This window comes from Anopheles funestus, chromosome 2RL, assembly GCF_943734845.2.
Source record: "Anopheles funestus chromosome 2RL, idAnoFuneDA-416_04, whole genome shotgun sequence".
In the NCBI taxonomy this organism is placed as follows: domain Eukaryota; kingdom Metazoa; phylum Arthropoda; class Insecta; order Diptera; family Culicidae; genus Anopheles; species Anopheles funestus.
This window is the reverse complement of record NC_064598.1, coordinates 30,602,985-30,630,010: the sequence shown is the minus strand read 5'-3', so window position 1 is coordinate 30,630,010 and position 27,026 is coordinate 30,602,985. Positions and strand designations below refer to the sequence as shown.

Sequence of the window (27,026 nt, the reverse complement as noted above, 5' to 3'; positions counted from 1 at the left end):
CTGTCGAAACACATTACGCTTGTATGGTGGAAAATCAATGCTATCGTTGTTGTGTGACCAACACTTTTCATCAGAGCACCCGTGGTTAGGAACAACCCCGAGGCGGTGGTAACACTTTCGACAAAAAGCTTTCGATAAACTTGCTTACAACTCTACAACCACGGGTGATCCATCCATAGGAACTCTCATTAATGCACCCGAGGTAGCTTTTAGTTTTGTGATTTTGTGATAAACATTTCAAAAAGTTTCTTATTTTGTATTATTTTCTTGTTTCCAGATTTTTTTATCCGTATACTAACTTTCGATGGAGGCGCATGGTGTATTGTACACTGATGGAGGCGCATGGTGTATTGTACACTGATGGAGGCGCATGGTGTATTGTACCGGTGTGAAAGTAAGCATACAAATCACTAGCTAATATAAATGTATATCTCTTTCACTCTTTACCACCTATACGGTACATTCACTTCACAACATAATCGACTGTAAACTGTGTGTCAGCATCAATCAAAATTTGACAATGTTATCCCCGAAAATGGAATTGAAACAATCCATTATTGTGCGATCGCTTTCGATGAGATTACACCGATAGTACGTCTGGTCGACAGTCCGACAGACTTCAAGCAGTGGCAATCAGAACGAACGTGAGTTTATTAAATAAATGGTTCTTTGCCCAAAAGCTCGCATCTTCTCGTGAGTGTGCGAGAGAAGTGTATCAATGTGGAATAATGCGTAGAAACCTGTCAATAACATCATCTATTTCGAAGTGAAAGATCAAGACATGTGCCTCAATCAATCTTCGAATCAAAATCAACGATTCAGCTCACCTCTGACCCGGAGGTATTTCACAAGTCATTCTGCTTCGGTGAAGGATATTGCAATCGATTTGGGGTCAAGAATTTTATATAACTACGTTAGCATGTTTTCATGTACAGAAAATGGTTTCTAAGCGTCAAATAATGCATTCAAACAAAAAAGGTACCAAAAGTTAAGTTTTTTACACAAATCATTACAAAATATTGATATTATTAACCATGGCGAAAATGGAACCAAAAGGCACACTTTATTCTTTCTTTTTTGTTGTCCATTTTTTGATTTAGTTAAATGCTCTGCTTATTTATAAGTATCATTTTAAATAGCTTACAATGACTTAACAAAGCATCAAGCGTTGATAATAGAAACACATCTCAACACTGCTATCAACACACACAGACATAGAGGCCACTTCACAGCACCATATTTACCCGATTGCTTTACCGGACCGGTGTGACTTGGCGAAAAAGTTTTGCCTTGCCGGGTGATTTATGAAAGTAACCGTTTGTGACCGAAAATGAACGTGCGAGATGTGGGATTTACCATACTCCCTTGATGCGTCTCTTCCTTTCGCCGGTCAATGCAAATGTTACGTTTGCAAAGGAAGGGAAGGAAAACAAAACGCAAGGAAGGAAGGTTGAAACATAAATATTCAATTTAGGCTACCGCCACGTTGCGATTTTCTCGTCGCAACAACAGTTTGATGCGCTATTTTGATTCACTTTTTTCTCTCTCGCAAGAATAACGAAAGCGCCAGAATAGAAAAAAAGGGAAAACTTTTTTCTTTCCCGCTCAAAAGCTTTGGCAGTTGATTAGGTCAAAAAGACACATACACAAAAAAGGGGGAAACTTTCTATGGCAAAATCTTCTGTCTGCAATAGATGTGTGTTATGTATGTTGCCGGGGTTAGAAACTTTGTTGTTTACAGCAGACGTCGCCTTTTTTTGAAGGATTTTATTTTTGTATTTTCCTACTGTCTAGATACACTTGAGGTTTTGTTTTGTTTTCCCCCCCTTACAAACTTCCCATGGTGCAGTGAATGATTTATGAGACACTTGAACAACTAACAACGAAATTGGCTGCATCGCCAGGGAATACGCGCGGGAAGAAGGTCTTTTGCAACCAATTTTTATGCTGATAAATAGTGTAAATAGGTGCTAAAACGTTTTTTTTGTGTGTGCTTGCAACGTTGCTTTGTTTTGCTTTAATTAATTACAGCTCGGTAAAACTGTATCCAGCAAACGTGATTAGCTACGAAAAAAGTGATGTAAAAACAAACATTTCCTGCTAAACACCGACACAACTATTCGTGGTTATAGAAAAGGGGGTACGGTTTTTTTGTTGTTGTTCGATAACAACAGACGAGCATCGAGCTTGTTTTGGGATTGGCTTGATAGCAAACAGGGACACACATCAAAGCATTTTCTACTGACCGTACAAAAGTTTTCCCCCAAAGGGGGAGAGGCGAGTTAAATTTATGCAAAACCACTTTTACTTCATTTCCTGCTTTTGTGTGGAATCAACATGGCGCGACCGGACCGGTGCGTGTTAAGTGCACTACACCCGTACAGGTATGGCAACATTGTATCATACAATGTAGTTTACGGTTCAATGACGGTTTTCGGGTCAGGTTTGGTTTTTTGGGAAAATTTGTTGGAAAAGTTCACCGTCGAATATTGTGACCAAAGTGTTTGGTTATATTCTAACTTCCGAAAGAGCGGTTTCTTTTTTAAATTATCGCTAAATTTATATAAAAATTGTTCTGAAATTTTGCATTTCTTTTTCCCCTCGAAGTGACAGTCACGAACCAATGCAACCTGTTGTTGACACGATCGTCAGTTCCAATCCATCCCAGTGCCAAGTGAAATTGAACATTGATTGATCTCACGTGCTCTAGCTGTTTTCGCTTGAGTTGATATATGTGAACAGGACCTTGGTGCAGACCCTTATTCTCCTGACCTATCCAACAACCAAACGGAAAGTAATGCATCGGACGGTTATTTATAGACTACATATACACGGGCTGGTGGAACGTAATAGCATCGTGTGAAGTTAACCTTTCTTCTTCTTTTTTTCTACTGTCCATATCAAGTGCCTTATAGTGGTTAACTCTTCCATTGGTATACATGCAACAGTTGCAGAACGATGTTAAAGATTTCATTTTAAAGTTGTTTCATTCTTATCCTATTTCTTACACAAAAAATATTGCGAGTTTTTTTACAACAAATGTGAAAGCAACATTTTTTGTTCGTTTATTCTTTAAAGTAGTGATTTTATCTACTTTAGATGAAGTATAATAGACGTACTTACAAAAAACCATATATTCTCCATATGGTCCTAAGGTGAAACAATTTGATTTTAACATACAAAAGGTTTTTTGCATGAAGAGTGCACTCAAAATGGAGCTTTTTCTATAATTTACAAGCGAGCATTGAAACGAGTCTATTGAAAGCCAAGACAATTACCGTGCACGTGTGTGTGTGTGTTTGCCAGAAGCAAACAATAAGTTGAATAGCAAGGCGTAAGATGATTGTAGTGTCTTGCAAACCATCTTTTCATGGCTTTACTACGTACACATACCCGCAAGCAGTCACGCGTACGCACACAAGAAATAGTGCAACTTGGGTCGCCTCTTTGCTAGAACATACGTTGAATACACGCTGTTTAAATATTAGGAGGTTTTTTGAGGTTAAGTAATATAGGAAAATTGAGTAGTTTATAGAATTATTCAATAACCATGTACCCACGCTTAGTCACAGTTCGATACACAACCTTCGGTGTACTAAAGCGAACGAAGCAGCACTAGAATTTTGTTTTGATCATCACGTATTTTTTTTTGGTTTACACAAAAAATTATTAGAATCCAAATAACTCTACCTTCATTTTTAAAATATTCCACATAAAAAATGATTTACACAAACGTAAACAATTTAACACTAGCACTTATGACTTTTCATTTCATTCATTTTTATCACATTTTTTTTGGGGTTAAACAATCCTCTAGTAGTTGAAACATGAATTTTACATAGATATATTCTATAGTACAATTTCCAACAAACAATAACATATGTATACTCCAACTCTTCAAAATTGTTTAAAAATTAACCACAAACAAAAAACGCTTAAAACTTTCTAGTGTTAAAATCAGCTTCCTCTTTACAACCTTTACACTTGATTAGTAGAGATCGATGTCATCATCACGCACTGCCGCGACACAAAACACTTTGCGTATTCGCGCAACAGAAAGTTGGAAAATTGTGAAACGCATCCGTTTTGTAAGCGGCTCAAACGAAAACTGAACTTTTGTATTACACACGAAACGCTCGGCAGTAGCAAACTCTCGCAACTCGCCACGAGCGGTAAGAATTGCACTGAGCACGCAAAAGTTGGGGAAAATGATCCGTACATTCTCATCGTTTGTACTACCATTGCATATGAAGAACAAGCAAGCACCAGCTATAAAGTAACACTCACAGTACGGTAGACCGTGGATAAGGAAATGCATCAACCTTCGGTGGGAGAAAGATTAAGCTTCACATTAAGGTACATTCTCTGAGCATTAGCAAAGCGGAAAACCGCACGTTAAAACAGCTGATTTTTGTGCTCAAACATAAAATTGTTGTTTTGAGGAGTTTTTTTTTGTGAAATCACGTTTTATTAGACATGCCTGTATAATTTATAGTACAGGCAATTTCAATAGCAATTATTATATTGTAATATTAACGGTTTAAATCCTATAAAATTGTGCGTAAAATATATTGTTATAAAACGCGCTATTTTACCAGATGAACCATGAAAACATTGAATTTATTATCCAAACAATGAAGACAATCTTAAATTGGTTGAACTTGGCAAACGGAACGTAAATAGGCACATGGCGTAGTAATAAAAAAAACTGAACCAAATTCCCGATACAACTGTGCCATAAACATAAGAATTTGGCCGCCAAAACAAAAACTTTTGAGTGGGAAGGGAGGGCTAAGAAAGGACCCATTTTCTATGGATATAGTTTTTCAGTTTTGTTTTCCACTCGTTAAAACATATGAACCGTGCAGCAAATGGGGCTATCGTGAGGGCCAAGCGATGGGGATAGAATCTTCCCACCCAAGTCGCCATGGAGCCAGCATGAAGAAATTTAATGGTCCTCTGCAGTGTTGCATATTAAATCCTCCCCCACGCGCACATGAACTGGAAAGTAAAGTAATTTCCCACTTCATCCCGCCGGGTGATGTGCCGTAATGGGTCTAACGATGCTGAGAAGTTCGGTTTTGATGGTTGCATCAAGCAGTATGAAATGGAAATTGTTGTGCCACGAGTTTTATGCACGAGGCAGCGAAGGCTTTGCCCGTTTGCTGATGAGCGCATGGATCGCGGTTTATTGGCTTATCTAAACAAAATAAAAATCCTTATGTATTCACAAGATGCAAAAGAGATATTAAATATGTTGTTTTTTTAAGCTTGCATAATAAAGCAAGTTTCAGATGGAGCTTTGGAGGGTGGTTTGGCTTTTATTGTTAACGTATAGTTGATTTTGAGCCGTTTACTGTAATCTTAGTTGTTTAGAGAGAAAACTTTGCTAGCTTTCATGTCAAAATTGAATTATTATTGTTGAGTTTCGTAAAAATTGTCTTCTGCAAACTATTGCTATTGTTTTATTTATTTTTATTTTTAATTTCTTTTTTAGACCAAGATTTATTTTTACCACGTAGTTTGATAGTTAGTCCTTGCTAGGGGGGACGATCCTGCTGTTATTTGACACCCAATTCTGCCATGTGGAACTGTTTTTTTTATTAAAATACTTACTGACCCCGAAAACCCAGCTTTGTCTCTCAAAATATGTTTTGTCATGAATGTTTTCCAGTCGACATTTTCCAATTACAAATGTTTGCTTAACAACGCTTGACATTTATTGCAGAAGAATTCATTAGAAATATTCAATAATAATCAAATGGCAAACGCATAGATTATCGGAAAACATTTCAATCATAATCTGTGTCGGTAAGAAAACTCTTCAAAGGCTGTAGCTGTAGAAACAATTCTCCTGAGGTTTCTGAGGGCCTGATTCTAGCTTAACACTAGAACTACCAAGGGTTTAAAGCGATTTTCGTTTTTAATTTTAATTTAATTTCGTTTTTAATTTTTAACCAATTTGGAAGAGTTTTCGTGTATTTGTTTATTGGAATCCTCCTCCTTTGATCCAGAGATCTTGACTTCAACCCAATTGTCGTTGATGATTTCTGATAGTTCACAATCACAGGATGAAAGATTTAAGTTCATTTACTCCTTTTGCTTCATTTACTCCTAAAGCTTCAAGAGAGTCTGACATTGCTGTGTTTTAAAAACCTTGAAAAATCTATTCTCATACCTAACAACTCGGTGTAGCCGTTTCGGAGGATTTTGCACACAAACAGCACGACACGAGAATTTTATATAGGTACCTCTATGGATTTATAAAATACTCACACTAATTTACTCTGTTTCATGAGATTAGCTTATTACTTAGGTTCATTACACAACACTAGCTGAAAATCATTTCATTCCTTTGAACTGTGACACGGTAGTTATTGTGCTTTATACAAAAATTCAACAAATTATACAATAATGACAGACGGTATTTGCTCACTACGTCTTTAGTTTTATAGTTAACTTTAATAATAAAAAAAACTTCTTTAAAGAGAACTTTTTTTCCTTTTCAATTATGGTGGCGTGGGCATATAATGAATAATGAAATTAACTACATCCAGTTACCCTTTGTCTCATAAGTATTTTTTTATTATTTACCTGTAATGCAATCGATATAAATGTTTTAAAAATCATTCAAGTTATTTTGAAAGTAAAATACGATATAACCCTACCGGAAACACGAAACGAATTCCATCCGTTCATTAATCTTTGTTTGTGAACCTGGATGCATCGTTATCATAAAGAGCATAGAGGACAATCGTATAACTTAATAAAACGGAAATATTTTCCCCTATGCTCAAGCTTCAGATTTCATGGCAGATCACATGCTTTCTGCTTTAAGGTAAATAAAAATGGTTTCTACTGTTTATGTTGAAACTATCGCTTAAGATAATTAATCACTATTTGTGCCTAAAGAAGGTAGTTTAGAGTTGCTTCCAAACATTATCTTTACGAATGAAGTACAAAAGTCGATCGATAGGAAAACTACAACTAAGCGACACTAATACAATATTCTATTTATGTTATAACAATTGAGCTAATCGTGATACTTTAGTATATAATTAGACACAAATCGCACTAACTGAAACTAAAGCCTACACAAGCCAATACAAACAAACGTGCCGAGAACAACATTATCCCATTCGATAGCACGTACGCTAGAACTGGGCTGATGCTTACCAAAAGCTAACATACGAATTGTTTCCAAGTATTGTACTGTAGACATAAATCCCTACCGAAACCGCTGACTTATGCTATATGCTATATGTACGCTGATGGTTCTGTGAGGTATCTGTGGAAGTTTCCACCGATTGATTGGGGATGACTTATAACCATCCCTTGTGCCTTCAATGCTACCCGGCCGATCTGTTGGCCAAATATGGAATATACACCGTGTTTTGCAGTGTCTATTTGATTTCTCTGGGGGAAGGCAGAGAGAGAAAGTTAAGCATTATTCGTGTTGTATTCTACAGGTTATGCAACGATGGTTCGATTTCCAACGGGGAATCGAAGACTCGTAATGGTTTGAAAAAAAAATCATTGGTTTTTGGGGCATACATTCGAGCAAGGATTACATAGCACACACACACACATGCAAATCAAATAGCATTTGGGTTTTGCATTTCGAAACAAACTCTGATGGATTGTATAATAGTAAAATGTGGCGTTCAATACAATCCAACAATTTATGCCCATTCCCATTTGAAAGCGCATAAAATGTACTTCCTCCTGTAAAATTGTATTGTATTTCACCTTCGTAGAAGTTTCATCGTGAGAAAAGAAAGCCTTGTGGTTGGTGTAGAACTTTTCCACAAATGAAACCTACGATTTCCTTTAACAATTTGAATGAAAACGCACCGAACTGTGTCTTGGGGGCCCTTAAGCTTCAGTGCACATTTTCACCTTTAGCGTGTTGGGTTTATCATCAACACGGTTAACTGCATTTTCGGACAGAAAGCAACGTTTCCACCACAATATATTTTGTTTATTTAATATGAGGCTATTTATGCAGAATTTACTGTTCAAATCAGTAAAATATACATTGCGTTGTAAAAGTATTAAAAATGTTATTATTTTTTATTAAACTAAAGGTATATGATGAATCAAAACAGAATATTTGGATATTATTATATAAAATACGATGCTCTTTTTAGAGCATTTCATCTCAAGAAATAATGTGAAGCAAATGATTACGGTATGAACTATTGTTCATACAGCTTTCGATTTTCTCGGTTCATTTGGAAGGATAACTAATTTTCTCGTATGTCTACACAAGAGCAAATTTTATGACTGCCGTAACGGAAATATCCTAATTGCCGTTAGTCTGTTGTTCGCGTTGTCTTCATTCACTATTTCCGCCTCATCACGTAGAGAGTAACCCCGTCACTAAACGCTTAGCAATAGTCGCGTTTGCAAACGCGATTCAGGTTCAATTTTTGCGAAACTCCATATAAAAAAACATTGCGAAAAATCGTTATACGTGTATTTTTAGCGAAAAATCGCTATTTGAAGAGCGACTTGACGTCATGAAAGTTTTCTATAATGGCGGCTCGATTTTGCTGGTAATAACAAGGTATAAAAATACATATTGGAAAATTAAATCGTTTGAGTGTCATAAATATTGTAAAGTTAAAAAAACGAATGCCTTTTCATGTTTTAAAGTACGTACGTGTTGTATATAATTATTGTGAATGAAAATACTACCTTTAAAACAGAAGAAAGGCTGTTAACTTGAAAAAACCGTAACGAATAAAAAAATCTATAAATTCGAAAAACTTCTAAGGTTTTAGCCTTAGCTTTTTTTGTGGGAAATTTAGCAAAATTTTATAAATTTATTTATTTTAATGCGAATCCGTTGAATAAAGTTTCTTTTCACTCAAATAATGCTTTAAATAAAAAAAGAATAAAAAATCATAAAAATAAAACAAATCTAGGAATTCCTAAGGCTATAGCCTTAACTTTTTTTATAGGAGATTTAGGAAAATTTCATAAATTGATTTATTTTGCGAACCAATGCGAATTGGTTGAATTACGTTTTTTTCACTCAAATAATACTTTAAATAAAAAAATCAAAAATCATAAAAAAATCTAAAAATTCCTAAGGCTTAGCTTTTTTAGGGAAATTTAACAAAATTTCATAAATTGATTTATTTTAATGCGAATTTGTTGAATTACGTTTCTTTTCACTCAAGTAATGCTTTAAATAAAAAAAGAATAAAAATCATAAAAAAATATTTAAAATCTAAAAATTTGCAAATTTCCTAAGGCTATAGTTTTACCTTTTTTTTGAGAAATTTTAGAAAATTTTATAAATTGATTTATTTTAATGCGAATTGGTTGAAATAAGTTTCTTTTCACTCAAATAATGCTTTAAATGAAAAAAGAATAAAGAATAAAAAAAACAAAAAATTCTAAAAATTTGAAAATTTCCTAAGCCTATAGCTTTAGCTTTTTTTGGCAAATTTAGCAAAATTTTATAAATTGATTTATTTTAATGCGAATTTGTTGAAATAAGTTTCTTTTCACTTCAAATAAAGTCAAAACTGACATTCGCTAAATACCGTTGACACTGACCACTTCATCAAATAAATTTGTAACGCCGGATCTAACACTAAATAAAGAAAGTAGGAAAAACATGTGATTATTCAGAGTAAAAATAATTCAAAAAAAAACATAAAATAAATCTGTATGGATGGGTGCTACACGCTCAGTACCTCGAACACGTCGTGGAAAAGCATTTGTCAGCACTCAAAGCTGCAACAATATGTTTGGCTTTTCTCGCAGAGTACAAAGGTTTTGCCGCAAATGGTGCTACGATCGTAAGCGAAAATTGAAATAAGACAACTCATTCTTCTTATTTATCTATCAGCCTTAACATCACAGTCCAGAGCGTGATGGCGAGGCGGCATGGAGAACAGTTCATACGTGACGTCCGCGCCGCAACGTGATGGAAATGATTCGTAAAACGTGTTCTGAATATTACATTTTAAAGGACTTCTATTTTGCTTTACAGCCAATCATTTTTAAGAATACTTTCCTATTTTTGTGTATTGTTTTTTTCTGCGTTTGTAAATGTTACTGAAATAAACATTTAATTTACTTTTCAGTTTGTTTCAGAATATTTAATATTTGAATACGGGTGAGTCTACGTTCGATACTACGCACGTGCCGGGTAAATTACTTTTAGGTTTTGTTGAGGTTTTATTTAACTTCAATTGTTATGGTTATATTTAAAGAAATGAAAAAGACATGCATTAAGTAATTTTATTAAATAATATTGATTGCTAAAGCTCAACATGAAGTATTTTTATTGTTCCTCATTAAAAATGCCGTAAAGTCCACAAATTTACCTTTTCCTTTCCTCAGTCTAGATGCAGTTATAAGAAATGATCGAAGTGTATTGGCAATCGTTATAGAATCAAAAGTAAAATATATAAGGTACCTGGTTGTTCGTCAGCAAATAAAATCAGAAACTATTGAACTTTGCCAATATCAATTGATTCAGGTGGTGGCATGGGTTGGCAAGCACTTTGACTGTGATTTAAAAATAGTTTCCACCGAACAGATATTCACACTTGCAAAAATTGTCCCCAGGGAAACGTTTGTCAGTCGGAATGATAAAAAAAGGAGAACATTGTTGCTAGAAATGCAATGCAATGCTTGCATTGTCAAGGTTCAGGCTCCGGATAAAGTCACTCAGGAAAGCAATTTAAAATGAAGGAAGTATGTTTTGATGAATTTCCGCATCAACCATCTTTAGGTATCCAAAAACAGCTTCTTTTATTTACAATGTTTCATGCTGAGTTAAGGAAGAATTTTATTTTGTTTTGTAGTTCTATGGAAAACTATTGAATCAAACAAATTTTCGTCTGTTCGTTTATCATCTTTTGAACCAGTGTTACTGTATCAATTTACGAAACAAAGAATGCCGCTTTTCACGATTTCGCATTCCATTTGCAGTGATGCACCAACACATTGCTGCACTATTCGAAATGTTTCATGCATTGGTGCTTTCGTTCTACGCTCTCATGTCGTTGCAACGATGTGAAAGGATTAACATAAGTATTCAATTTTGTCTCGATGAATATTCAATACGTATTTTGATTATCCACACTTCCGGTTTTGTACAAGGCCGGCCACCAAGGCCGCGAATCGTACAGTAGCGAATCTTTTGAAAAATAAAGAACTTTGCACCAATTCGCTATGGCCCCAAAATCCAACAACGCACAGGGAAACTATTCGCTCGTTTTGGTAGTTCATGATGCAAAATATTGATTTGTCAATCATGATTTCTACTGCTTTTGTTTATCAAAAACCTCCCAAACAGTGGCCAATAAACAATGGGACTTGAATATTGACTTCAAAATGCAGTTGGTTTTTATTATTTTTTATGCATCCGATTTTCTCGGAATTGGATAATATTTTTAATAAATACTATTATAATCATAAACTTGGCGGTTTCTGAAAAAATAACGGGTAACGCTTCAAAATGGAGGAAGGATGTGTTTGTTTCCATCCGACCTACCTACACAATCGATGTTACGGTTACTAAAACGTATATATATGAACTAGTGTTCGTCCCACCATTTTAGTACACGTAGCGATAAATGATAGGGGCGGCCCGGTGGTCCATGTAATAAACGGCGCCAGTCCACACGGCCGGACCGGGTTCAAATCCCATCCGGACCGTCCCCCCGTAGCAAGGACTGACTATCCGGCTACGTGGTAAAATAAGTCTAGTAAGCCAGAAATGGCCGGCGTGACCTGTAAGGTCGTTAAGCCAAGAAGAAGCCAGAAATGGCCGGCGTGACCTATAAGGTCGTTAAGCCAAGAAGAAGAAGCGATAAATGATGAAAAACGAATGAGGATCATTTGCTACTCATAGCTTCCATGGCTCGAAAAGCATTGCAAGTAATAAACAAATTAACAAAATGAGTAAAATAAAACAGAAAATCGAAAGGAAAATTAACATTAACATGCTGATACTTTGCCGAATCGAATAAAACACATCCATTGAACGATTTTTGCTGATCTTTATTTTAATGCTTTCTTCATAACAATGTGCTAGCCTTTGTAAACTAGCCAGTTGAAATCTGCAATGATTTATTTGCTTTGGATTGTAAATTGTGAATTGTGTTGGAATTTCTACGCTACGACACAATTCTCGTAACTGCACGTTATCTTTAGAGCTTGCAGCAAATTGCACTACAAACTACGTGGTTATTATGGGCATCGGTGTAACACGGGGGGGTGAGATTTAGGAATTAAGGTTAGTTTGTGGTTGTCATTTTCTCTGAATCATCAATTGGCAAAAAGTGCATTGCCCTTTTTTTTGCCAAAAATGAATGTTTATCGTTTCAGTCAACAAGGAGTGTAATGCCGTGCTTAATTTAGTTAATTTCGTTCTTCGTTTTAGCCTACACACACACACACACACACGCGCGAACCAGTTTAATGATTAACCAACAAATTTAGCCAAGTTTATCAGCAAACCTCCTCCATTATACACATTCTTTGAAAAAAGTTAACTTTCGATTTCCTTTTTTGGTGCAACACTTCACTAGCACTAGTCTCCTTGCAAAGGTTTGTGTTTGGTGTAAAGGGGTTCAGCATCGAACGGTGGGCTGACACACAGAATTCATTTCGATTTCATCACAAAATCACTATTGAAATACAAAATTTTTCAACGTCACGCAAAGAAATCAACTATCAGACGCGGCGTCTAGTAGCGTATATTGTAAGTTTAGCAACAATAAATAAAAAAAAAACTCGACTATAGTCCGTTCAAATCTCAATTGCAAGAAACCGTACTTCAACCCTGCACAGAATACTGTAAAAATCAGGTTGAAACATGGAAATTAATTAACACTAACTGCAAGCTAACTCAAAAGTAACAATTAAAGCTAGTGCACACCGACCGCTGCAACCAACCGCATACAATTAATAGTAGTGTCGTCGAATCTATTCACGACCGATTTGTTTGTTTTCGTGACCAATAAAAAAAATAGTACCATGGAGAATTTTTCGCGTTTAAAAACGCCCTAGAATCATTGCTTATGATCGCACTCAAAGATATCACATTTTCTCAGCGTGCAAAACTATATTGGTACACAAAATAATCAGATTCAACAAAACACCTTCCACCGAAAGCTTCGATGTGTAAACTTGTTCTCGACAGTGTGTATTGATTTTTTGCTTTTTCTCTCTCGCTCTCTCTCTTTCTCTCCATTATTATCTATGTAGTAGCAACATATCTGTTACGTGCTTTTGCTACTACTTAACTTTACACGTTTACGCATAGTCTTCGTACACCACAAACCCGGTAAAAAAAGATAATAATTTCATACCGATTACCGACCTCTCCATTACATTATTACGCTCCATTCACAGCTGAATGCTACCCATGTTTAGATATAAATCGTGTTTTTTTTTTCACTTGCTGTTACCATTTTCGATTGCAGTAGAAGGAAAACTCAATAGAAACAATAAATATAGTAATAGATATAACCTTCGATTAATAATTTAGTGCGTAACCAACCCGCGCGTCCTTACTACTTATGTTTGCCTCTGTATTCGTGCACGCTGGGCATATGATTCATGCTGTTTTGTTTTGCGTTTTCCTTTAGCCGTAAACCTTTTTACCTTCTTAACAAATCCATCTTTCTTTGCCATTTGTCTAGCGCGGTCTGCCACAACTGTTTATGAACGCACTAGTGATGGGCACTCGGAATCGGAACTACCTGGTTCCGATTCCGTGTTTGGAATCGGTTCCGATTCCGATTCCGCTTCTGGAATCGATTCCGACTCCGGAATCGATTCCGGAATCGGTTCCGATTCCGGAGTCGCTTCCGATTCCGGAATCGATTCCGGAGTCGGTTCCGATTCCGGAGTCGCTTCGGATTCCGGAGTCGGTTCCGATTTCGGAGTCAGTACCGATTCCGGAGTCGGTTCCGATTTCGGAATCGATACCGGAGTCGATTCCGGAATCGGTTGCGGAATTTATTGTTTTTGTTTTCAGTATTATACATCATTCCATGCGCGCTTTAGTAATGTCGCTTCCAATGTTAATGTGTGTGAGCATCAAAATCAAATTGTTGACAAGCGTTGTGGTAGTAGTCTAGAAATAATCTGTAAATAATTTTAACTCAGATTTATAATGGTAAAAACTTTTATGATCTATTGTTGCTCACATACATAAACATTGGAAGCGACATTACTAAAGCACGCATGGAATGATGTACAATAATGAAAACAAAACAATCAATTCCGAAGCCGATTCCGGAATCGACTCCGGAATCGATTCCGGAATCGACTCCGGAATTGGAACCGATTCCGGAATCGACTCCGGAATTGGAACCGATTCCGGAATCGATTCCGGAATCGACTCCGGAATCGATTCCGGAATCGACTCCGGAATCGATTCCGGAACCGATTCCGGAAAGTGATTCCGGACCTACTTCCCGGAATCGATTCCGAAAATTTTCGGAGCTAGCCGGAATCGATTCCGGCGAAAAATTCATTTTTCCCATCACTAGAACGCACATCCCTTCACTTCGCTCACTTGATCCCTGAGAATGCGTTACATAGCGTTTCTAACATTTGCTAAATGATTCGGTTACCTTTTTTTGTTGCACTTTTGTGAAGTGTAACTTATTCACCCCATTATCAACAAATCTGTGTAAAGAATGTTCGTTTTGGTGATTGCATCCGAACGGTTCAAGCTTCTCCCTATATTGTCGTCCCAAAGATAATACTCAAAAGGATTCACTGCCGAATGCGAGACACACGATGGAGGATTGTATATTGTGACCGATAAATGTGATTTAGCGTCATATTCTATAGGTAGCTGTAATTTGGCGGGCAAGGGTTTTCAAAGCGTTTAGTTACAAACTTTCTCTTTGTTTTGTTTTTGTTTTGCTTTTGTGTACCAAAAACGGGACGCCATTAGTTCTGCAAACGGTGCGCTGGTAGTTCAGGTAATAGCAAACGGGCAACAACGCAATTCCCCCCGGGAAAATTCGTAGTACACTTGAGAGTAGCTAACGGTACATTTCCCCACACCTTCGCCTAAGTGGACGCTCTTTCTTTCCTTCACTGTGGCATTTAGTAGTTACGATTGCCATAGTTTCGACTTCCGCTGCTACTACTGCTGTTCAGCGTACCGGCACTGTTTCCGTCACCGCCAGCCATAAGAGAAATGTTGTAGTTGGATGATGGTCGCGAGCGCGTATCCAGGTACGCCTCATCATCGTCGTCATCGTCATCTTCGTCGTCTTCGAGCACCGGTGGTGGTGAATGAGATCCACACAAACCGTGCTCCTCATCATCTTCCTCCGATAGTAGATGATGGCGGCTTCGGATCACATCGTCACTATTGCGTAGCAACATGTTTGAGCGCTTGCTGGGCGGGGAATCGAGCACGGAATCGGGACTTTCCAAATCATCGTCACAATCGTTTAGGCTGTGATTACTGCCACTGCCCGGACTGCCCGGTGGACTGAGTGCCGAACGGATGCGCTGCTTCGAATCGGACAGAAACATTGAGATTCGCTCTTTGCCAAACATCAGCAGGAACGTTTTAATCAGATCGGTCGATCGTTCTTCCCATTTGGTAATGAAATCGTCTTTGCCCTTTCGCACCTTATCCTTCAACTCGACCATTTTGTTCTGGAAACGGAACTTTTTCTCCGACAGGAACGACACGTTCAGCTCCTTCGCTGTGTATCCGCGGGCTAGATTGCGACGCACATAGATATCGTAATCCTTCACGATCCGTGCCACTATGTCGGACGTGGAAACACCTTCCGTTCGCTCGGTTGCCACAAACATGCCTTTGGCCTTGATTTTTGCATACACATCGTTGCAGTCATCCGTGCTGTATGGTATTTCATCATGAGCCACGAAATCAATCTTATGCTTCTCGATAAACTCATCATCCAACTCCCAGGGAGCATCTCGTACGATCTGAAATTACAACAAAAAAGATTCGCTTTTCAGTACCATCACTTAAATCTTTTGTTTACTACATAAAACTATAACACAATTGAAATATATCTTCTACAAAAAAGCATGCAAAATATTTGCAAAAACCCGCTGGTGACATCTTCAAGATGCGTCAATTTAATAGAGCTACAAAATTAAATCATGACGGCCACGAGTCTACATGACGGTCAACCAATTGACGATCGTATGATTGAGTCTTTTGTAGAGCGGTCGCCAACGGACACAAGGTGCACTGTTTTTTTTTAACAACGCGAGACAAACCATGTGAGATGGTAGATTTGCGTGGCCAAACTCGTGTCCCTCTTTTGCCATCCATTTCAATTGAGCAATTTCGCTCAATTCCATTCAATCGTGATCACTTCCGGCAAACGTGTCACAAAACGCCACAACCCATTTTGTACGACACATTACTCTAGTTTGATACATTACGACCCAACAACGCCTTGTGTGTTTTGTGTGTTGCTTCACTAATCATCCCATCGCCATCCCATCGCCACCACCGACATTTACCTCATCAACGTAGCGACAGTGTCGAACCGCTTCGTAACGCTCTTCATCGTTCATCACCGTTCGACCCTTCCGGCTGTGGGTCAGTTTATCGTTGCAAACTCCAACGATCAGGTACACGTTGGGAAAGACGTTTTTGGCCTGAAAATAAAGAACACAACCGTTAGGCAATGGGGCAATGTTTACCGTTTACGAAACATTTTGTTCTAGGGCGTTTTGCGATTACTTATGCGCCGCCCCCTGGGGGAATGAGTGCGTTATTAAAATACTGCAAAACTAACCTGCATTAGCTGTCTCGCATGTCCCTGATGGAAAAGGTCATAGATACCGTCTGCGTACACGCGGATCATACGCGGCGCAGTGCCTGAACGGGCCATCTGGTAGGTGATTTTTTGTGTGTAATCGCATCGCTCACGCTCCCTAATTGCGTCCAATTCTGTAGAGTATGGTGCCTGTTTGCAGATAGTCTGTAAAGGGTGAGCAAAACATATTCATATTTAACGTTCGATTACCAAAAGCTAATTATTGACGATCCATGTGGATGAGGCATATCTAATCAAAATAAATGATGATGTTTTTTTGTTGAGTTGTTAGCTCATTTTTATTTATCAACAATACATTCCCGCCAAACATCGTGTTGACATCTTCCCTAAAATTGGTACCAGTGGTACCATGATCATACGATACACCAATGCCAAAAAACAACAAATCAACACCGTTCGATCAACACCCGTTTCAAGTGGCTCTATTTTTAAGCATTCCATCGAATTGTAGTAACATTACGTTAAAATTAGCTACCGTTGTATCTCTTCCCTGCAAACGGGTGTTGATCGGTTTCCGTTTGTTGGCATTTATGGCGCATTGACTTAACGAACTGCCGGGTAGTATAGCGCTTGTAATCTTCTAACAAAAACGCTTGACATTTAATGTACTATTGATAACATTATGGAATTCAACAAATCGCACCACGATCACAGTGCAACAAATGGTAGTGAATGGGTAATGTTTTACATTTTGCTTTCATTAACTTTTCATTTCACGTTACGCAGCAGAGGTTGTTTACCGATTCCTTCCTACACACAACTACAATGCTAAACCTTTGACCGGCCATGCACGACCATGGTTTCACTCTCTGCATGATATTTGCAGCTGAGTTGGAACTAATAGTTCCAACTCACAACCAACGTGTCTTGTCGCAACATAAACATGATGGCATGAGTGAACGCTTCTATCAACGAAAAAAGAGATAATCTTTGTTACGATTTTTTTTGCACTGATATTTAATAAAAGAAAAATAAATAAAACTTCTTTTAGAAAATCCGGTTAAAGAAAAAAAACCCACCAAATAGTGAAGCGTTGATAACTGGTGAACAAATACTTTACCACTGATTAGAGTAGCTACCCGGACAAGCTTTCGCGCGCACAGAACGGAAGACGATTAGCAACATCCTACTTCTGGCTAAGCGATAATTATCTCCCTCATGGCCGGTAGAGGAGGAGGTAACGCGCTCTAAGATTAAAAACCCTTTCATTTAAACTGATTCCTTTGCAATGGCCTTGTTCTATGACAGTGTGCACAGCAAGTACGCAGGGATGGTTAGCGCCATGATAAAATACTTAAGATATAAAATATCTACCACTGTTGGTACCGGGTGAGGCGATAGAAATCAGTAACCATCAAGCGGTAAACGATTGAAGGATACAAATGTGTTCTTGAAAGATGTTAACTTTAATGAACCACAACTGTTATTGGTTTTATTTAGCCTCAGCGATGTACAAAGGGAATTTTTATTTCGATCTCTTCCACTAAAAACAAAGATAAAGAATAAAACAAAACTAGGTAGTAATTTCAATCTTATATCATTCCCGTTCAACCATTGTATTGATCTACGCCATTAGATGCAGCAATACGAATGAATAATGCTGATCGAAAACGGAAAATGCTTTCAGTGCAGAAAATGCTTTCAATGTACATACATATAATGATGCAGTCAGGTGGTGATGGGAAGGGTTACATAAATTGGCAACAATTCCACACTGAGAGCTACATCTTCAATGTAATCCACACTTCCCCTTTGACGCTTTGCATGATGTACAACATTCCATTTTTTTTGTATAGGATAATCTCAAGCTTAACGGTAGGAAATACAATATATTTCTTTATCCACTCCTATGTTGTTTACTTCTTATTCCTACCATCATGATTATGTTACCGTAAACATATTAACACTTCTCACTATAGCAAACTTACGTCCAATCGGTGTACGGGGATCGTGACAGGACCATCGCTTTCTGTTGGCAAATAGTTGGGTGCCATGGTGTGTTGTACCGTGTGGGGTTGCGTTTACTTTCCTATCTTTAATTTGCTTGTTCAGTTGCAAACAGTAACGTTTAATGTTTCACTAAATTTTGTACAAAATGCTTGTCCACTCGCTGCTGCACTTTCACCACCGATACCCACACACAAACATCAAGCAGTCAGTGCAACGCGCCACCAAATATCACAGTAAAATGCCACGAAAGTTCCACGTTTACTACGATGCACACAAAAAGTAACGCTGTGCGAATAATACTGCCTGCCAATTGGTGGAATACGTCAACCGCGGGTTCCACGTAATCACTGTAACACAGATTGGATTGATTTGGATTCCACTGCAGGAAAGAAGCCTCAGGAATGCGACCTCGTTTGTTAGACAACGGAACAAAATCGTTTAACACATGCGACGGGTTACAACTTTGTTTGCTGCGGTTGTACGTGAAAAACTGTGCAACTTTCGCACCGAAATATTGTTTGCACACACTCCACACAAGCAGTGAGATGTCCCAAAGCAAAAAATTAAACTATCGTGCCGTACACGTACACTGAATGGATATCGTCATGAAGCGTGTGTGATGTCCGTGGAGTTAGGTTCGCCTATAACACGCTGACAGTAGAACCACCCGTTCGTATTCGCAGTCAAGGAAAAACTGTTTCTGCCGAGTAGCGTAGCGGCTTGCGATAGCTCTCGCGCCAACAACGTACCGCAAGCAAAGCAAACGAGCAAAAGCCGGTGTTGGTCAGGCGACGTCAGTGCATTAGCACTCGATGTGGCGCTGACAAGACAGCTCTGTCTTACGCGTACGTTACATAGCAGGACGCACAGCACCGACGGAACGGTACACAAATACACAAAAGCAACGAGAAGACACGACCATTTTCGCGTGAGCATCGCCTATCGCGCAAGGTGCAAGGTTGCAACGTGAGCTTTGCTCGCTCACTGTGAATAGATCGAATGATCGGGTTGGAAAAATCGCAAAAGGAAAATCAACTTCTAATCAAACGAGGAATAGAGCATTCCACGTTGAAGGCAACGAACACATGTCGTACGATGTACAGTTGCATTTAACATAACAAAAAAATCTAAACCAATTTTGAAGCAAAACATTTACGCTTATTTCATCCTGGCATGACGTCATAATACTGTCGTGAGCTAATGATCTTCAGGGACGCCACTGTATATGGCTAGCCATAAAAGAACTAGGAAAAGAAGTGGTAACGTGGTTGGTATCAACCGGATCTTTTCCTGCTAAATGGTACCACTTTGCATCATCACTTTTGTATGTATGAACAGAAAGTTTTTTATTTACATAAGGAACCGAAATGTGTATGATTCATGTCGCTGAAAATCGAAGCAATATTCATTTCAATTCATTTCACCGGGGCGGCCCGGTGGAGCATGTGATAAACGGCGCCAGTCCACACGGCCGGACCGGGTTCAAATCCCATCCGGACCGTCCCCCCGTAGCAAGGACTGACTATCCGGCTACGTGGTAAACTAAGTCTAGTAAGCCAGAAATGGCCGGCGTGACCTGTAAGGTCGTTAAGCCAAGAAGAAGATTCATTTCAATACTGCTTTTTCCTCGTTTTCATGTGAGACACACCCCAGAAAAGTTAATGACAGTCATTATCCATGTCCTTTTAAGTTTGCATTTCAAGCATTTGGATAGCCCTTTTGCAAAAACCCGTTTGCTTTAACGATTATTGGAGAAGATACACTTGCCTTCCCATGTACGTTGGAACACTTGAAGCGATCATCAATTATTCTCAATTATGATTTGTTCCGCCTTCGCCAACGTAACTACCTAATCAACCAGTTCGTACAATTCTTATCAAATATTCAGTTGTTATCATTTTTAACTGGCAACACACCCGCATGCTACATATATTAATGCTTCTCGTGTGTTCTTCTCGCGTGCACGCGTTTGTCCTTGAACTTGAAAAAGTTGCAAACGCGACAAGAAGTTAACAAAAAGGAATACAACTGAGCATGGCTCTTAACCCGAGAGCTAAGGAATAACGACGGCTATACGCTAAAAGCAAGTGCTTTCTTCGCTATCGATTGAATTGGCTACTAAAATAGCTTGCAAAAACTCTCAGCAAGATACTTCCAAATGAGCCAAGCTTTACGTTATTCAACGCTTTGTTCATATACTCTTCCCGTATGAAGAAATGTGAGCACGAGTAGTCTCAAATATTCATGGGCAAACCGACCTCGTAATCGTGTGACTGAGTTTAACGCAAAATCCATCCACTTCTACACGTTTCCCGACTGCTGTTAGCTTCATTGCTGCTCAGAGAGCATTAGGTTGTATTTTTCGTTTCCTCCGTTTCTTGTTGTGACTAAACCGCACCACGGTAAAAACTCCACGTCACACTATCTTCGGACAGTGTCGGAAACAAAACAGACCACTTTTGCACTCTTGGTCGATGTGGCACGATCGTATGATTTCGTTGAAAATGGTGAACGACAAAAAAACGACAAATTGCATCTTGATGGTTGTGGCAGGTGTTGGAGAACCAGTCTGCACACAAAAAAGGGGTACTGAAATCGCCCTCATTACAATTATGTGATTTTTTGTTCAGCAAAAACACAAAAGGACATATGTTTAAATATGCACGAGCAATATATATAAAGAACCACATGCATTTCAACTTATTCAAGTACAATTTCCAAACCAAAAATTATAACAAAAAAAAAATAATCCACATAAACCGCTGCTATACAGAAATATGTTTTAGAACACAAAATTTCCCAATGGCCATCATTTTTATATGCAACGCAAAAAAACATGGGAAGCCGTACCACGCTAACGGAATACAGAATGTTAGCCGCAACATGCCGTACCGGTCTCGAATTTCTCACACACATAAATCTTAAAGTAGAAAGAAATCACGCGATCTACGCACATGTTGCACGCCTAGCCAATCAGAGACGGCAGTGTAAGAAAGCCGCCTTCAACGAGGGTGATGACGTCGATCGGAGTTGGAATTTGGTCGACCTCAAAACGGAACTAACTCACACAGACGCACGCACACGCAACCCCAAAAAACTAAACATACGAACGGTGGATGCTGATAAGAGTTTCCGTTACGCACACATGCTGCTCTCGTCTTATACTTATAGTGTATATCGATTTGTTTGAATAATTAATTGCACTACAGGTGTTATTTGCAGACGGGTGCGAATATACGCGTTCTTCTATCTTGTGAGCTCGCATGATCGATGATTCACCCCGGACAGAATGGAATGAAACGTGTCACAATACGTATCACCTCATGCCATGACGCAATCAGACGCATACTGACGGTCGTAGACAGATACGCAAAGCACATTAGTGGCTGGTTATGTGTGGTATGGGTGGTAGGAAAAACAAGTGACAATACACCCTACATACTACAGGCAGCACGTGTTCTTCTGAAGGAAGGGAAAAAAGTACCCGAAAACGTGCTTGCGCAATCCCGTCGTCTGCTAAAGCTAATCGCCTTCAACGGGTGTGCGCTTGGGATTGGTGGAGGTCTAACACACACGCAGTAAACAGCAGGCCAGACCTTTATATCTGCTTTGATGAGGCGATTTTGATTTAAATTCGCTAGTTAAATTAATTTACATTGTTTTTCCACCTCTTATTGGTTGGTGGAAATAAACACTTTGCATCTACATCTTCTGTAACATGAATGAAAATTATTTCGCTCTTATAACTTTGTTAATCATTTTCCCACTCATTTCACTCATCGCGCTTTAAGCGGGCAAGTTGGCAAGTCGAGGAGCTCCGAGGATGTAGTGGCACAATGAAGAAAATAATAAATGCTATTCAATATTTCGTTAGACAATTATGATAAATGGATATTGAAACAAATTGATAAACGCCATAAATGGTTTGTAGCGTTAAGCGATAACTATCTATTTGAGCGTTATCATTGTCAAAACAACAACTGGTAGTCATCTCGCTAAACCGAACCACAGCGCACACGCACGTGATATTTGCTTAATGTAATGCACATCATCTTCGGCAAATCTACTTTAAACATGGCCATATTCATGGCACATGTAACAAAGTTTCTGTTGCAGCGCTGATCTGTCCATGCCTACGATCGCTAAGTCACCGAGACGTTAATGAAACAAAAGCGTCGTTTGCTTCGTCAGCTTTTCGGACCAAACGCTTATCAGCTTTATGCCGTTGGGGTTTCCTGCTGTTTGCTGGGTCATCTATCGTACGATGTTGTGAGCAATCCCCGAGCTGCCTACGCCTGACGTAACGGCGTAGTAATGCATATACAAGAGAAAATAAAAGGGGAAAAAAGAACACACCAGGGTTTCTCGGATAACCTTCCATTCCCTAAACCGGAGCGATAAGATACGTGGGCCCATTTCATAGTACACAATCGCTGGCAGGAGCTTTAGATTGTCATAAAAAGTATGTGAACGCGCAATTACCATCGTACCCGAGAAATGCACCACAGTTTCACGATACCGATACTGCGTTCCCAGTGACGCTCCGATAAGGTTACGCTGGTTTGTTTTCATAACATTAGCCATTGGGAAAAGTCTTCGATTTCGTTCCCTGGTTCTTCCTTATCCACGAAGTCCATTGATAAACGTAGCATTCACGAATTTTTGATGCTGTTAATACCTAAGATAGCGTTTGCAATGCGAAATAGTACGTGATACGCGGCCCGTTCTTACGTGCACACTTACCACCGGTGGGCTATGTTCGACTCCACTCGTTGCCTGTTGGCTGACGAATCCCGAGGATGTGGCCACAGAAGATGAACCGTTCGACGAAAGTGATGGAGGCGATGCTGGATCGGACGAACGGGGACGTTCGACTGCTGGTTGGGCAAAATTAACGTGTCCATTCAGCGCACCATCATTGTTTGGCGGCCAGAAGTGATCACCATGGCCGGGTTCGATGCCTTCGTCCACGAGTCGGATGCTGCTGAAGCGCTTGCTGCTACCGTTCATACTATCAGGCGTACCATCAGCTGCAGCCGTGGCATCAACTTGTAATTGGGGCGGTGGCGGTGGCGCCGGCAGCTGTTGCTCCTCATTTGTAGCCAACCGATCCTCTAATTCCCCGTTTGGATCGATCGTGATCGAAACCGTCTCGTCGATTGTCAAGCGGCCGGTGCTGCTGTTAGCGCTGGCCGACATATCATCCAAGCTGTCACGTGGCCGTTTGCGCGACATTCTCGCGGGCGTCTGCTGCGGTGTCGTGGTGGACGATGCCAGTTTAACGCCAAACCGTTGGTTCTACCACGAGTCTCACACAAAAGCCCAGTACACAGCTAACGCTTGTCTGCCTGTGGTCTGACACCAGACGACGTAATTGAAATGTTATGCGCACACCCCAGCAGGAACTGTCCTCAAAACAGGATCCGGCACTAATCCCTGTACAAAATGAACAAGAAACATGTTAGGAATGGTTGTGCAGTTTTATTACATGCTCAGAGGCATAATATAATTGGATAATTGATGATGAAACAGGGGAGTGTTTTTTAGGGTATGGCAAAAGGCTTGGCTTGGCAAAAGTGCGTTGAAAATGGGCAACGCTAGACGGTTGGTGACAAATAATCTATTTTAATGTGATCATACGCCTGAACTATTAGGAATAAAACCTTCGCAATGCATAAGGAACCTGATTGATTTAAATGGCAGACATGTACGAGGCAGCTTCAGCAATTTCCCTGCTACTGGTACACATGCATTCTTGATTGGACGCCACGTGACGTTTTCTGCCGCCTGACGAAGACATTCGAATAATTCTTTAATACTTTGCTAACTTTGCTTTACTAACAGAACTAACGTACACAACCTCACCAATTGGCCACCATCAGTAGGATGCTATTCGCGACAAAATTATCACCTTTCGCATGACTAGCACGAATTTTAATCTCGTTCATTAACACAAACCTAGCTACTAGAGTGATGGAAGACACTGCGCTACTAGCATTCACTGAGCACAGAGCAATCATCAGGACACGCATACTCATCACTTGGCGTTACACGGTGCAACAGCTATCAGCAGTGTGTCTTATCGAGGAACATCCGCGCTTGAAATAAATATAGCCAACTCTTCGTTTCATTGTGGGTTGCGCTCTCATTTCTACCGACAGCGGAGTAACGCCGGTTTAGTATCAATTTTAAATTACTCATACTTAAGCAAATAGTCGTTTTTGCAAGACATTTACATATATTATCATGAAAGGATCATGAAATGCATTAAATTTTGATCCGGATACAGCATGTTCTACAAAGATACACAATTGTAGCTGCATGTAGTATTTGTTAAAGAACAACAGAGTAATTTTTGAACCAATCAAAAGCAATCTGGTCACAATATAGGCTTAGTTGTTCATGAAGAACGCTGATCTACTGATGAATAATAAGCTATTAGCTTAACTGTAACCATGTTTTTTGTCCTTTTTTTCAACAAACATTCTTATCAGTTAGATATTGATCGAGAAAAGGGGAAAAATCAATACTTATGATTATCGAAACATATGTCCATAAAAACGAAAAGCATAGCAAAAAGGTAAATAATTATCAAACGCAAACGGCAAACATAGGAAGTAAAACAACTACACATTTCTTTGGAGTCCAACAGTTTTAAAAAGAGAATTTTCAAAGCAGCTATTAACCGAGCTGACGAGTTGTGTCAGTGACTCATCCATAATATGCCTAAATCTGCTTTTCAAAAACCACGTGCCGGTTGGACTAGTTCTGTGCATCCACTCAGCAGCTCCTACACTAGACCTTGTGGACCATGAACTCGTCGGGCAAGGAACCAGTTTCAAACAAATGCCGTACGAAAGCGGTTCATACTACCTCCCACCCAAAAAGACACTGGATGACTCCTTCGCTGCATTGATGATGGAATGCGGATTCCGGAGCAATTCCATCGAGGACGTTTAGCTTATACTGAGTGCTCACTTCCTTCACATATTTCCGCAAATGTGCTGTCCAGTCATCCTCATAGAACTGCTTTGCTTAATGCATCTTGTATCACAATCCGGGCAGAAGTATTGTGATTGATGTTTCGAGATGCTTGCAGAAACATTAATAAACCCCTTAAAACACAATTAAAACGTATTATCACCAAGGGCACATGTTCAAAATCTTCGTACTCGAGATGACTACTGTTTAGAGTAAGATTGATAAGATCGCTGAAATGTTTGGATACACAATTTTTGGAACAAAAGCAGCTGACTTTTGTAACCATAGCTGCAGCATCTTTTTCACTGCGCTTTGCACATAATACCAAGGAAGGCAGGCGGACGGTCGAGAGGTGGCCGGGATGGAAAAATCGTACGATTGCGTCATACGGCCATCACGCGCAGTCAGCCGTTGTTGTGACGATGTTTGTATTTGTTATTACCGGTCGTGTACCAACTCATAGACAAGACGGGAACAGGGTAAAGGAGGGACTGGCTGCCTTAGAGTAAAGCCAAGCCCCGGATTGGGTTGCCAGAGGTTCCGAGAACAATCGTACGATGGCTAAAGTGCTGCCGCGCAATAGCAACAACTAAAAACACCCTTCACTTGCGTGTTTGTGTGTGTACATGTGCGTGTGCTTGGGATCGATTTCTGAGTCACGCAGCAGTCACACGTTCAAAATATACGGGAAAATAGGGTTGTAGGTGACCTATTTTCATCGATTTCTTGGATTTCACCCAATCGTCTGATGCCCACCGTCCAAACTTTCGTGCTATAACTGCTCAAAAATGGTCATCTATTGCTTCACAGTCACTCACGGTGCTTATCACGACTCTGACCGGATCTGATCTTTAACCCGGATTCTCAGCAATGGTTCGCGATGGTAACTATTTTGAGATAGCACTTGTTACTTAATCACCACCAGCTTCCCACCAAACTTATCGGCAGCTGTTGAGAGCTACGCTAATATGCGAATTTTCCCACTTCTTTACCTTCCAGAACGCTAAAAACTCGGGAAATGTTGCGGTTCACACGTCAACACACACTGTTCAAATGAAAGGTTGTGTCATTTCGCAATGTTTGACAGCTGGAATCCAATGGCCGAAGTTCGCCGAATCTAGCCGAAGCGAACAATTCAAAAAGCCGAAGCATTCGTGCATTTTCGATACTGGATGACCGTTATTAACGGTTTTCGAAATAGTATTTTCAAATTTTTATTTCGTACGTTTTCTTGAACTTTGAATTGGCCAAATAAAATACGCTTGA

General features: G+C 39.3%; 2 protein-coding genes across 8 annotated transcripts in view; both read right to left on the bottom strand.

Moving 5' to 3' along the window:
• LOC125765759 (adenylyl cyclase 78C) overlaps nucleotides 1-4,507 on the bottom strand; it is a 39,842-nt gene extending 35,335 nt beyond the window's left edge. For 3 of the 5 annotated variants that reach the window (XM_049431207.1, XM_049431209.1, XM_049431208.1), the window contains exon 1: nucleotides 3,977-4,504. The gene's annotated coding sequence lies outside the window, so the exon portion shown is untranslated. Of the gene's footprint in view, nucleotides 1-3,976 lie in introns of all 5 variants that reach the window. The other 2 variants (XR_007418623.1, XM_049431210.1) reach the window with 2 other exon arrangements.
• A 10,023-nt stretch (nucleotides 4,508-14,530) lies between these two features.
• Nucleotides 14,531-26,822, bottom strand: LOC125765791 (choline-phosphate cytidylyltransferase B-like). 3 transcript variants are annotated; one of them, XM_049431263.1, is made up of 5 exons: nucleotides 26,753-26,822; nucleotides 23,523-24,215; nucleotides 16,788-16,973; nucleotides 16,510-16,647; nucleotides 14,531-15,960 (listed from the first exon to the last, which is right to left on the bottom strand). In XM_049431263.1, exons 2-5 carry the CDS (start codon nucleotides 24,012-24,014, stop codon nucleotides 15,100-15,102), a joined length of 1,677 nt encoding a protein of 558 aa, XP_049287220.1. In that variant the 5' UTR covers nucleotides 24,015-24,215; nucleotides 26,753-26,822; the 3' UTR covers nucleotides 14,531-15,099. The 3 variants fall into 3 exon arrangements, with proteins under 3 accessions (XP_049287220.1, XP_049287223.1, XP_049287222.1); XM_049431266.1 differs by having other exon boundaries at nucleotides 26,517-26,792; XM_049431265.1 differs by having other exon boundaries at nucleotides 26,579-26,792.
• Nucleotides 26,823-27,026: the final 204 nt, after the last annotated feature.